This window comes from Rhinichthys klamathensis, unplaced genomic scaffold, assembly GCF_029890125.1.
Source record: "Rhinichthys klamathensis goyatoka isolate OS25496 unplaced genomic scaffold, OSU_Roscu_1.1 h1tg000330l_1, whole genome shotgun sequence".
Taxonomy (NCBI): Eukaryota; Metazoa; Chordata; class Actinopteri; order Cypriniformes; family Leuciscidae; genus Rhinichthys; species Rhinichthys klamathensis.
The window spans coordinates 1,542,104-1,555,067 of NW_026606845.1; the positions used below are offsets into that span (position 1 = coordinate 1,542,104).

At 39.3% G+C, this 12,964-nt stretch overlaps 1 protein-coding gene across 1 annotated transcript; it reads right to left on the reverse strand.

Moving 5' to 3' along the window:
- Positions 1 to 2,298: 2,298 nt before the first annotated feature.
- On the reverse strand, positions 2,299 to 12,964 carry LOC130105935 (B-cell receptor CD22-like). The gene is made up of 14 exons (XM_056272123.1): positions 12,919 to 12,964; positions 11,899 to 12,243; positions 11,552 to 11,800; positions 11,208 to 11,462; positions 10,862 to 11,104; positions 10,685 to 10,778; positions 10,542 to 10,587; positions 10,328 to 10,399; positions 10,116 to 10,240; positions 7,390 to 7,598; positions 2,942 to 3,301; positions 2,753 to 2,862; positions 2,581 to 2,684; positions 2,299 to 2,434 (listed from the first exon to the last, which is right to left on the reverse strand). The coding sequence occupies exons 1-14, from the start codon at positions 12,962 to 12,964 to the stop codon at positions 2,299 to 2,301; spliced, it is 2,394 nt and encodes a 797-aa protein (XP_056128098.1).

The window sequence follows — 12,964 nt, forward strand, 5'->3', positions numbered from 1 at the left end:
AGCAGAAATACAAGAATGAAATATGAAATAAAATAAAAAATGCTGTGATAATAATGACAATTGACCATTGTATTAAAACAGAAAGTAGTTCAAAAGACTTTATTTCAGTCAGACATCTACAGTAACATCCACTTTTGTTCTGACCAACTGAGGGGAAAGAAGCATTGCAGTAAATCGCGCTGATTAAATCTAACGATTGCTTATCATATCACGTCAAAGCGTGCAAATGTTAACAACACCAGCATTGCATGACATGTATTTCAGTAGCCTAACGTGCGGTGACATAGCCTACAGCCGTACATTCTCCTCAAAACATTGTGTTCATCCGCGCTGTGCCATGCCGAGGCACAACTCACGTAAAGTTTATAATTCCGCGAATAACTTTTCAAACAGAGATGGTGACAAAGAGGAAAAGCTACGGACTGCAGCTTTAATGTCTTAACTTTATTGTACAAATCTAGTGATCTGCACTAATCACATATGCCTTGTTTACTCAAAAAAAAAAAGATTAATAGATTGGTTTGAGTACCATTTTGTCAAGCAAAAAAAAAAATATATATATATATATCTTAATAGACTTTTCACTCATTTCCTGCTAAAAATTTTTTGTCTGTACTTACCATTATGGTGATCAGTGTTCCCCTTTGTTGGGCACTTGGAACTTAATTTATATTATTGTAATTATCTTCCTAAGGAAAATAAGTATTAAGGTTGCTTTTAAAAAGTGATCTAACTTCTAACTAAATCATGAAATAGTCTTTTCATATTTTTCATGCCTTTTTAAATGTCATTGCTTACACTTATGTCATAAACATGTTGGGAAAGTTTTAATTGGGTTGATATGATCACTCTATATGTATGGCAATATCTCAGAAGTAGAAGTAAGTTTATTTATCCCCGTAGGGTAAGTAGTTTGCAGCAAGTTCACACATACATTTAAAAAAAAAAAAACAGTTGGCATATACAAACAATAATTTCAAGCACATAAATCTATTTTAGGATAACCAGACCAGCTGACCATCAATCAACACTAGAAGAAGAATTTTAAAATCTAATTGATTGGGGTTTAAAAGATAGTTTGGACCGTTTTTTCATGCATCAGGGAACACAGTACCATCAGCCAGATGTCAATAGTTCAAAAGCATAAGATAAGGGATGTCTCGTATCATTCACAATGATGTTAACTTTATTCTCCACTCTCTCTTTATATATCTCTATACTTGTTAACTTAATTCCCAACAGTTTGCTTGTCATTGTTAATACTTTTCTTAGTGATTTCCTCTGAGCCTGTGAAGCATTACCATACCAGCAACTCAAACAGAATGTCATAACGCTTTCAATTAAAACCCCATAAATCATCTCACGTACTCTGCTAAGGACATTAAAAGATAGTAATTTCTTTAAAAAATACAACCTATGTTGTGTCTTCTTACGTACAGTACCTGGTCCCTCACATACCATTTGAGTTTATGGTCCAAAACTATGTCAAAGTATTTATAATTAGTCACTAATTTAATTTTTTCCCCTTTGATTAATGCAGGATGGGTTATATCCTGCTCTCTCACTCTAAAATCAATAACCATATCCTTAGTTTTGGAGGCATTTAAGAGGAGATTTGATTTCTCACACCATTTTAAAAAGAAGTCCAAAACAGGTCCATGCTCTTCCTCCCCATCGCGTAGAAGGCTCACTAAAGCAGTATCATCTGCATACTTGATAATAAATCTATTTTTAAAAGAATTTGAAAAGGAATTAGTATATAAAATAAATAATAATGGAGATAAGACACATCCTTGAGAGACCCTCCTAACTAAACATTCGAGATTCTAAAGCTGAGGAAATCAATCACCCTTGTAAACAACCTACTGTCTAATGAACATCATTTTGCCAGGGTATCTGCTAATGTACTTGAAGATCAACAGTTAAAAGCTGATAAGAAATTCACAAATACCATTTTACCACGCTTGACTCTCACACAGACTTCAACATTCAGCATGAAAACACAACAATGGTAGCTATTCTAAGTCAAGAGTAAATCTAAAGTAAATCATTAATTGCTCTCAGTTCTTTTTTATTTACTAGAACTCTTGTGTAAGTTACTATACTAACTAAGAATTTGTCAGTACAACATACAATTCCTATTTCACTTTACTTACTTTTTAAGACAATCAGTTTGCATGCGTTTTTAAAGTAAGTCTATCTAATTAGATTTAACAGTGTAATAATGAATTATGTGATTAAAATAAAATTGATTCCATACGATAATAGAAGTAAAAGCATGACAGGAATGGATGAAACCTATTTCTCACAAACACTTTTTCTCTTATCTGAGCATGGGTAATCATGCCAGTTGTTCAGGCCGGTGTCTGTAGGAACCAGTAAAATACAGTCCTCATCTCCAGCGTAGCTATTCGGCTGACCTTCGAACCAAAACCTGAATAAAATGTGTCACATTTTCCAATATTCAGAACTACAAATGTTCAATCAATCTGGAGGTATGGTCTTAATTTTAAAATAAGAATAAAAAAAGACTAAAACAAATAAATACACATGATATTCTGTGAGTGTTTTATCACTTACCCCTGTTTCAGTGGTGAATTATCCACCCATTTCATGATCCCCTCAGTCTCAGAGTCTGACAAACCAATCCACACTTTCTCCTTGACTAATGCAGTTATGAACCTCTGTGTGAATATAAACAGGAGTAAGTGTGATTCCTCTCATTAACTAACAGTCACTCACACAATCTCACCTGCTTCTCTTCAGTGTTGATAATGACCAGATCAGCTCCTCGATCTCTGCAGTATTTCCTGCTCTCAGACCAGCTCTTCGGCTCATTGGACATGAAAAACGTGTCATTTCCTTTCAATAAACATTAAAAACGTTGCTCGTTATTTGTGTTGTAAAGTGCAAATATACATATAAATCCATTTGCACAAACCTTGTGTATATAACTTCCTTAGTTCAGTCTCTAACTCCAGTTTCTTCTGACTCAAAGCATCAACACTTCCCTGTAACTGGCTTTTCTCAGCACTGAGATCATTGACTCTGGTCTCTAACTCCAGTTTCTTCTGACTCAAAGAGCTGAAGTTGTTCTTCAGTTGGTCTTTTTCAGTCATTAGATCAGTGTTCTTGTCCTGTAAGCTGTTGATAGTGTGATTGAACTCTTCAACTGTGTCCTTGTAACTCTTTAACAGGTCTCTCTCTGCTGTGATGGTGATGTACAGTGTGATGAAGACCAGCAGAAGAACACAAATGAGCCCGAGACACACTGACATCATCACCAAACACCTGCTTCCTCCTGACACACAGAGACAACACACACACGGATATCAGTGTATACCCTTCATATTATTAGAAAATATGCTTCAAATCAACCTTTGTTATTAATCAAGTTTTTAAACAAACTGTAGGGGTTTTTAATGTTCTTTTGCAATGACAAACATCTGGAACTCCTATTCGCTAAAATATGGAAAATTTCATAAAATCCGAAACAATGACAGTTTTTTCACAGAAAACAATGATTTAAACTTTACGTAACATTGCTCATCCGCTCAAACATTAGCAACACCGTCTCTGCGTCAAACGAAACTTTCTGCTTACTTTGCTTTCGCTCTTTTCCTTCATCATTTCTGCGACTCTGTGTTGGAGGTCTCGATCTGTTATTAATATTTCTGCTTACATAAAAGGTCCCTGATTCCATTATTAGCTCAAACTCAGTCGTACAGTACAGTTTGTGTTCACAGATGAGGTGTGGTCTTTAAGATGTGTGCCGTGTTTTTAAATAGTACCAACACAGGAAGTGGTTTTTATTAGTTCAGACAGATAAATCTAGATTTCATTCTCACTCTAAAACTCTCTGTATGCTCATACTACTGTATGATGGAATATATATTGCATATTCAACCTTAAATAGTCAAAGCATTGTGGATTTTTCCCTGTGATGAAGTTAGCATCTACAACGTCCAACAAGAGGAATCTGTGATCACCTAAACTGACTCAAACACACTAAAACGGGCCGAACTGGGCCTGTGTGTTGAGGACCATAAACTGGAAGTGAATGATGATTTACATCGCTGTCGTGTTCAGGAACAGAGAGGATGATGGGAAATAGAGATTGTGGGATGAGGACTTCCTGTTATTAAACACAAGTGGGTGACAACAGGAGATTCACATTTTCCTTTTCTCAGTAGATGTCACTGTTCTGCCATTTTCACTATGATGGAATAAATAAATAAATAAATAAAATAAGTAAATAAATAACCCATTAACTTTGAGTTCAATCTGAATGATAGAAGCTTGGAAGATCCTACATTTCTCCAAGGACAGTGAATTATCTTTTGAGTGTATTTACATCAAGGTGGAAAATGACTTTTATCATATAAAACTAAAAAAAAAGATTAAATCAAACTTATTGAGTAATTTTACCTTGCTGGAGAAATGAGGTCATATCTAATGACATTTATGCTTCAGTAAAACCTTGTTTTTCAGGTTGAATTCAGTTATAATCAGTCATTTTAAATATATATATGTTTTTACATTTCAACAAAACCAGTTGTTGTAGATTTTACCACATGAAGTTCATTTTCTAAGTTGAACTGACAAAACATGTTTTAAGTGTTGTTTGTAATTTTTATGTAGACTATTTAACAAGAAACATTGAATAACAATATGATGAAGACTTCACTTGACAAACAGAGAGAAAACACAATTTAAAGTTAAGTAAACCTCTAAAAATAGTTGAAGACAACTCTTCCACAAACACCACAACCAAAGATGTTTAGCAAAACTCTTCTCTCTATTAAAGGGCCCATATTGTACACCTTTCTGGAGCTTCATTTTAGTTATTTATGTCCTTAAGAATATAAATTTGCCGTATAAGTACCAAAAACCATCTCAATATGCTTTTAAAGCTCCTTTCTCGGGAGCTCTGCTAAGAACAGGTCGATTTTGCCCTGTCTGATTAATATTCATGAATCTCTCTTCTGATTGGCCTGTTGTTTTCTGAGTGACGCACAGCCAGGCCAACCACGGGGAACTAGGGTCATGAATGCTCACAAGTAAGGTGAATAAAACCCCTGTAATGATGGACGTTGCTGAGGGAAATGTTATCCGGCCTCGAGCCTGACTCAGACGGCGAATCAGTGACGACAGGAGACAACCAAACACCTCCTCAAACGTGCTAACAAAAGGTTTGGGGTAAAGGAGTGAGGGACATTGGGCAGTGTTAGGAGTGAGACTGAAGGCGGTGACTGAGTTCTGACGTCACATTTATACAGAAGTCACAACGGCTCGTGAAAAGACACACTTTATGCAGGCTGTGTGCATTAGTCTGTGGATTGACTGTTTTGAAATGTATATGGTAGTTGCATACCCTCTAGACCTCTGTTATCATGAATAAAGCCAGGAAATTTCAGTTTTGACAATATGGGACCTTTAAGTTTTTGCACTTTCACTTTTGCTTCGGTGCTAAATTTCAGCTTTAAAGAAATGTTCTGCTTACTGCGCTTTTCATCTTTTCCTTCACCCTGAGTTACTCTTGTGTTCAAGCTCCAGGTGTGTTCTTAATATCTCTGCATTCAATATTTTGATTTCATAATTTGCTCTTACAGTATTTGAACCGTACGTCTACACATATGAGCTGTGATCTTCAGAATGAGTAGTGTTTTGTGTGTGTGTGTGTGTGTGTGTGTGTGTGTGTGTGTGTGTGTGTTATGTGCTGCTAACTCTAAAAAAGAAGTGATTTCATATCACACTGGCCTTCAACAAGAATAAAAACTTGCAGTACAACTCAAAAACTCCCTGCAGACTCACACTACTGTCTTTGTGTATTGTACATTCAACATGTTATCAGCTTCAAACACCAACAAGAGGAATCTGTGAACACTCAAATAAACTCAAACACACTTAAACAGGCCAAACTGGAGCTTTGTATTGATGATGCAGGAACAGCAGAAAGTGCCTGAATCTGATGTGTCTGTTCCTCTCTGATCACTTCAGTCTGATAAACCTGCTCTCTGCTGCGCCCTGCTGGACTGGAGCTAATATAGCCATAGTGATATGAAGCAGAAATACAAGAATGAAATATGAAATACAAACAAAAATACAGTTTACTATAATAATAATAATAATAATGTTTATTGACCATTTCATTCAGAGTGAAAGCAATACAACTCAAAAGCAATTTCACAGACACTCAATATCAGAATAATAGTCATGACCACATCAGAGGTTTGGTGTCCCAGATCACCTTCATTCACATCGTGAGAAACAGGATGTTTTGAGTTTATTAAAGCAATTAAAAAATAATGACAATTTTACATTTTCCTTCTAACAAATTCATATGAAGTACTACGGAACCCCTAAAGGGACCTTTGCAAAAAAATAAAAAATAAAGACTAGCGATAGTTTCTCGTGCGCACGCATTACAATTTCCAGTTTGCATACAATTTGCGACACTGTCATTATTATGAGGAAAACAAGAGCATGGATGTCAAAGTTTAATCTTCTCCTCTAGATTAAAAAAGACCAAAGTGTTATTAAACTGTTGGTTGACCAATAAATCCGTATTTTTAAGGAATTAGTTTAACAGGGATATTAGTCATCTTATGAATATGTTTGATAATTATGGAAATATTTTAACATACGAACAATTTATGCAAATCCATAGTTTTCCTGTGCATTTTAAAGAATTTAATTCTGTCATTAAAGCTTTTTCCCCTACTCTGATTCATCTTATCAAAAGTCATATTCAATTTAACTCCACATAAATAGCCGGGATCGAACACGAGTCTCTCGCGCGATGGCTTCGCATTCCGCCACTGAGCCACAGGGGAGAACAACATTAACTTGAGCAGATAAGAGAACGTAATCACAGTTTTGTGTGTGTCGGCGTTTGTTTGCAGGTGTGCGTGTTATACAACAGGCTCATTGCTGCAATATTGACATTTCAGCCACTCAAACTAAGAGGAGCTGAGAAATGTTTGAGAAATGGAGATTGTTCTGGCCTCGGCGGGACTAAAACACACTCTTTCCTCATTTTGCCGGTGACGCACGCCCATGGGGGGCGGGGTAGATTTCTTATAACGTAAAGAAAGCTAGCCTCGGTTTAGGGCTCGCGGTCTTGATGCTGAACCGTTTCCCTGACGACTCGCGGACAGAAGGGGTAGGTCCACAGAGCTCGCCCAATCCTCACTGTCCGACGCCAGGATAAAGGTCTCCTCTACAGATGCAGCTATCTCGTCGTCATTAATGGCGGAAGCGGCGGCACGCGGCGGCCGTTATTCGTCAGTGAGCGACTCGAGTGAAGCTGGTGAAGCTGGCGGGCGAACCGACGAGCTTTCACGGGCTGGAGAAGGCTCGGGGACCCGCTGAGTACGGCGCTTTTACGGCGCGGCACTGCAGTGGGTGGAAGTGCAGTCTCGCTGAAGGATGCCAGGCGAGTCCTCAGAGTCACCGTAGGCAATCGCTCGCAGTGAGGGCAGCCGCCGTCTGAGAGCTGCACTTGAGAGCTGCATGATCCTCTCCAAGGCAGGAAACGCATCACATGGCGGTCCCCGTCGCTGAGTGTGGCTCGGCACGAGACAGGAGGATGGCATCTTTAAAAAGACGCAGCTCTTTTAGATGATAGACGTGTGAGTCGCGGGGCGAGCACACACACACACACACATACACACATACACACAGAGCAGAGTAAAGGATATATAGTACGCCGGAAAGCGCAGCAGGTACAGTGGCTGAAGGCGGCGAGGTGAAGGCCAGCGACTTCAGGCTCAAGGGCTCGTCCCGCTGAAGGCTTGTGTCGACGGCGCGGCTTCTCACTCTGGATCCAGCGGTGCGTGAGCTTCGCTGAAGAGATGAAAATCAGTTTGTATCAGCCTATCGACCTGCTTTTATAGGGCGAGACCACACCCTTTCTGGCGGGACGTGACGAAGTGGGCGCGAAGTGCCCCCATTGGTCATGACGTCACGCACAGCCGCTCTCGATAGGCTGCTGCTTTTGCCGCAGGACAGCCAAAAGGCGCGCGAGCTGCCTTGCCTGTGTCTGCGTGCTGCCGCAAAGCATTTTACATTGATTACAAATTAAGGATAATTTTTGGCTTCAATATCTCGTGGAAAAGAGGTTTTCCCCATAGCGTAAGATATTACACAGTACGAGAGATACTCTCGTAAGAGAACTACATTGACAATGACCAACAGCCAATGAGAGACCCAGATTTATAGCAGCAGGAAGTTTGGTGAGGAGTTATAGACCACAATATCAATATTTTAATAGATATTAAAGCTGCCGTCGGCAACATTTTTTTGATCATATTCAGAGAAATCGACACTATAATCTGACAGAACAACATAAATAAAGTGGTTTTAGAAAAAAACCCGAGCTTCTAACTCCACCTGGAGCGTGTTATTTGTTTTGCAACCCTAACTCTAACCCTAACCCTAACCCGGTTCATCATGTCCAATCAGCGCAGGGGGGTGTGAGATCTGACTGTCAATCACAGATCGGGCACACGCCACCCCTCGCGCACGTTACAATCACATGCACACGCCTGAAGTTCGCGCAGAAACGAAGAGTGATGGCGGAAAATCAAGTAAGCTCATTTAGAGTATAAATGACGTTAGCAATTGCAATCTATCAGTAGATTAGCCAGGACAGCATACCTCCAAATACTCCATGGTGTTGATGGATCCTGATGAGACGGGCGCGTTCACTGAAAATCTGGTGCACACGCACTGACGAGCATGAACTCGGTGGGAGGGTATCCGTTGATAGTGGGGGAGGGGCACGAGAGTTGTAAACATTCAAAATTGGCCTAAATCCACTCAATCTGCCAGACTTGCCGACTGCAGCTTTAATAGTGTACCAAAACATATAGGCTTTTTAAAAATTGCAGGGTACATATCTGTGCATTTATCTAGTAAACAAAAGTTCACTGATAACTAAAACTATACTTGCTCCATATAGTTACGTGTGGTTTCAGGCAGACAGAAGAAGGCAGAAGAATAAAGTTCCAAAATGAAGTTTAATGACAAATATCCAAAATGCAGGCAAACAGGCTGAGCAACACACACTTAGGGTAACGGTGATCGGGCAGAGAATGAATGTGAGGGACCAACTTATATAGCCAACACATGAGGATGATTATGGGACACAGCTGACACATATGAACTAATAATGATGAGCGGGAACACTGAACAAAGGAACACACGATGAACATGAATACAAAGTAAAAGTCCATGATAAAGACACTAACTGAACATAATGGTAACATAGGCTATTGGGCATTATTTTTTTTTAAGTAATGCCGAGTTCAGACTGCACGATTTTAGCCCCGATTTTGGCTCGCCGACAGGTTTTGAGAAATCGCCGACAAATGCCCGAAATCACAGGCAAATCGGTGCTCGTTCACGCGAGTGACAATCACGCAGTGTGAATGAGCAAAGACGCGATCTGAGAGAATCGCCGACGAGTCGCCGACGCCCGTGAGATATTTGGCATGCTAAATATCTGGACCTGTCGGCGATTCACAATCCTGCTGTGTGAATGTGTTCTGACTGAAAACTACATCGGCGATGACCGACAGCCAATGAGAGAGCAAGATACAGGACAGCAGGATGTTCGGGGAGGAGTTATACACCAGAATATCAGTATTTTAATAGATAGGCCTATATTTATAATTATATCAAACAGAAACAAAGCACAAACATTTGCATGACCAGCAGCAACAGCAGGACATTTGCAAAATTATTTATTTACCCCAAACTCTCTTTGCAAAACACAGTCCTTGCTCCCCTCGTCTTCCCAACCATTTCCTGCAAAAACTTTTTTTTTTTTTTTTTTTTTTTGCTACAAATCAGTGCACAGACAATTTGTAGGCTCTCATTTTTAATAACAAATTCAGTGTCGCAGGAGAACTCCGGTCTCACGCACGCACGCGCGATCTTCCGTTATTTCCTATCACTTCTCGCGTTTGTTTGGTTGTGAAACGTAGTTTGCGGACCAGGCAGAAGTTGTCGGCGATTCTTTCTTTTGTAAAGTCATGCAGTGTGAAACCTCCTGTCGCCGATCCATCGTGCAGTGTGAACACAGCATTAGTAGCACAGACAATTTTTACTCTGTAGTCGTGAGGACATTTCCTTCTTTATTGGTGATATGAAGACCTGAGGATCTCTCGCTTATGGCCAGATTCTCATATCTGTCTGAGTCTGACTGGTGAACATCAGGTCTGGGATGGACAGTCTATGGGAAAAACACATTAATTATTTATTACCCGACTTTTGAATGAACAAACTCTTTTGCACGAGTAGTTTTTGATATTTAATTAACTGTGAGTGTGTCGTAGAGGTCAGATGATCTGGACTTGAGGTCAAGAGCTGCATATGAGCCTGGATCATCGTCCTACAGGGAAACAGAGAGAAATATATTGTATTTACAATATGATCTGTATATGATATTTATTAGAGAGAGAGAGAGAGAGAGAGAGAGAGAGAGAGAGAGAGAGAGAGAGAGAGTTTATTCTGTAGTTCTTTGATCAGCTCACCTCACACTTGTGTATTGCAGATTGTCTGTTAATTCTTTTTCTCGCACTGTCAAAAAAGGAAACATAATTCATATAATAATGACATATCCTTCTGCATTTGTTTTTAAGTAAATTATATTTATACTCTTTATTATTTAATTTACATAATAAATAGTATGATGATGATGATGATGATGATGAATATTCCTCCAGATGCCGCTGCGATCACAATCACATTCCTACCAGCAACATGATGAACTGAAAGAGGAAGATCATCATGATTAACTCTCCAAACTGATGAATGATGTGAAGATACAGGAGTGTGTTAATAAAAGCTTCACCTGTGACAGTTACAGCGTCTGATCTCTGAGATCCATGTTGATTGTGAGCCTGACAGTAGAAGCGTCCACTCTGTAGTGCACTGAAACTCTGTCCAGATCCAACAGCTGAGGTTTCATTCTCCTTAAACCAGCTGAAGTTCAGAGCCGGAGGGTTTGAGTCACTGATGCAGTTCAGAGTCACTGAATCTCCCTCCACTATTACACCAGATCCACTCATAAACACTGAGACGCTCCTGGGAGGATCTAAAACAGACAAACATTGATATAATTAACAATCATATTAAACTTGAAATTACAGATGTTTAGAGGATTTAATGTCACAGTTACTGAACCATCGTTAACTCACACATGACGTTTAAAGTCACAGTATCAGAGTATTTCTCTCCATGTTCATTGATGGACTTGCACTTGTATTCTCCACTGTCATCAGAGCTGATCTTTGAGATGTTGTAGATTCTTCCAGATCCTACAATCGTTCCTCCTTTAAACCAGCGGATTTCAGCAGGAGGGTTTGAGTCACTGATGCAGTTCAGAGTCACTGAATCTCCCTCCACTATTACACCAGATGGACTGATGGACACTAAGACGCTCTTTGGAGGGTCTAAAAGGGCCAAAAATTAAAACCTCAAATCATCTCATTCAAACTCAATCTCCAGTTTTTTTTAAAAGATTAAGTGAATCTGCTCTCACACATGACATTGAGCTGAACATCAGGAGAGACGGGAGTGTGTCCGTCTACAGCACAGCTATATCTGCCTGAATCCTCTCTTCTGACTGACTGCAGCAGGAGTTCATTGTTTCTGTCTCTTCTCTCAGTTAATGGCTGTGAGTTTCTGTACCAGATGAATGTTGCTCTGTCAGTCAGAGCGCAGCTGCTTTTACATGTCAGACTGACTGAATCTCCCTCTGTCACTCTCTCAGGAGACTCCACCTGAAGATCTGAACACAACACACACATTATATCTAGTGCTGCTGTCATACACTGATTATTATTCAACATAATGCACAGAAGAAGAGATAAACCTCATCAAAGTCACCTGTGACAGTAAGATTCACTCCTGGATAACCAATCCAATTTTCTTTATCAGTGATGAATCTGAAATAGTACATGTGTGAATCCTTCAGTGTCACATGACTCAGTCTGACGGTGCAGTTCTGCTGTTTATCTCCCAGATACTGAAGCCTCTGACTGTATTCAGTGTCATCAGACAGATCTGGAAACACTTCATCTTTCTTTGTATATTTTGTTTTGGTCCAGAACACTTCCTTGATCTGATATCCAGTAGGGTATGTATAAGTGCATCTCATTATCACTGTTGAGTCCTTTAGTGCACAGATGTGTGAAGGACTGTAACTCACACTCCAATCATCACTAGAAACCCCTGAAACACAGAATTCATCAAATGTAAATGTTGTTTTATCAGTTACAACAGACCATGAAAATATGACAATACTATTTAAAAACTCAATATTTTGAGTGACTCTTTACAGGAAATAAAAGCTCATCTTCTCAGAATCTATGGAGTGATACATGATCTCAGTGTGAATTACTTCATGAACTCAGATGGAGGATGTTGCAGAAATAAACACACAGAAACAGATGTGTGAAAACAGAACTAAGTTGTCAGTCATAAACAACAGGCTATCAACAGAAGGAACACTATAAACAATTCCTGACAATTAAGACTAAGAAAACACACTGGCGATACACTGATGTTTGTCCAATAAAATGCTCTGATGAGTGAGAAAGTCCCTCCCCTAAACCACCTGACACTGACTAGCAAGTAGCAAATTAGCAATTCATGTTCAAGACTGTGACGTAACTAAAAAAACTACTGGATATTTATAAAATAGACAAGCCCATTGACATGCCTCACCCAAACTTCATGCTTCAAAAGAAAATACATTTACATACCACAGAAAACTGCTAGTAATCATCATTATACGATCCAAACAGGCTTCAAACATCAGAAGAAAAGGAAAGACTCTTTATAACTAAATCGAGCTGCAACTAGTTGCTTTAGCGCCTCAGAAGTTGAAATGTAAGAGAGACTCACCGTGAATCATGAGCAGAAAGAAGATCAGAGGAAGAGGAGGAGCCAT

What these genes read in the sequence shown, in the direction of transcription:
- LOC130105935 (XM_056272123.1), bottom strand. Translation starts at nt 12,964, where the DNA reads ATGGCTCCTCCTCTTCCTCTGATCTTCTTTCTGCTCATGATTCACG. An exon ending in AGACGCTGTAACTGTCACAG is followed by an intron (nt 10,779 to 10,861) that starts GTGAAGCTTTTA and finishes TTCCTCTTTCAG; the next exon opens with TTCATCATGTTGCTGGTAGG. An exon ending in ACCCACTGCAGTGCCGCGCC is followed by an intron (nt 3,302 to 7,389) that starts GTAAAAGCGCCG and finishes TCTGTGTGTCAG; the next exon opens with GAGGAAGCAGGTGTTTGGTG.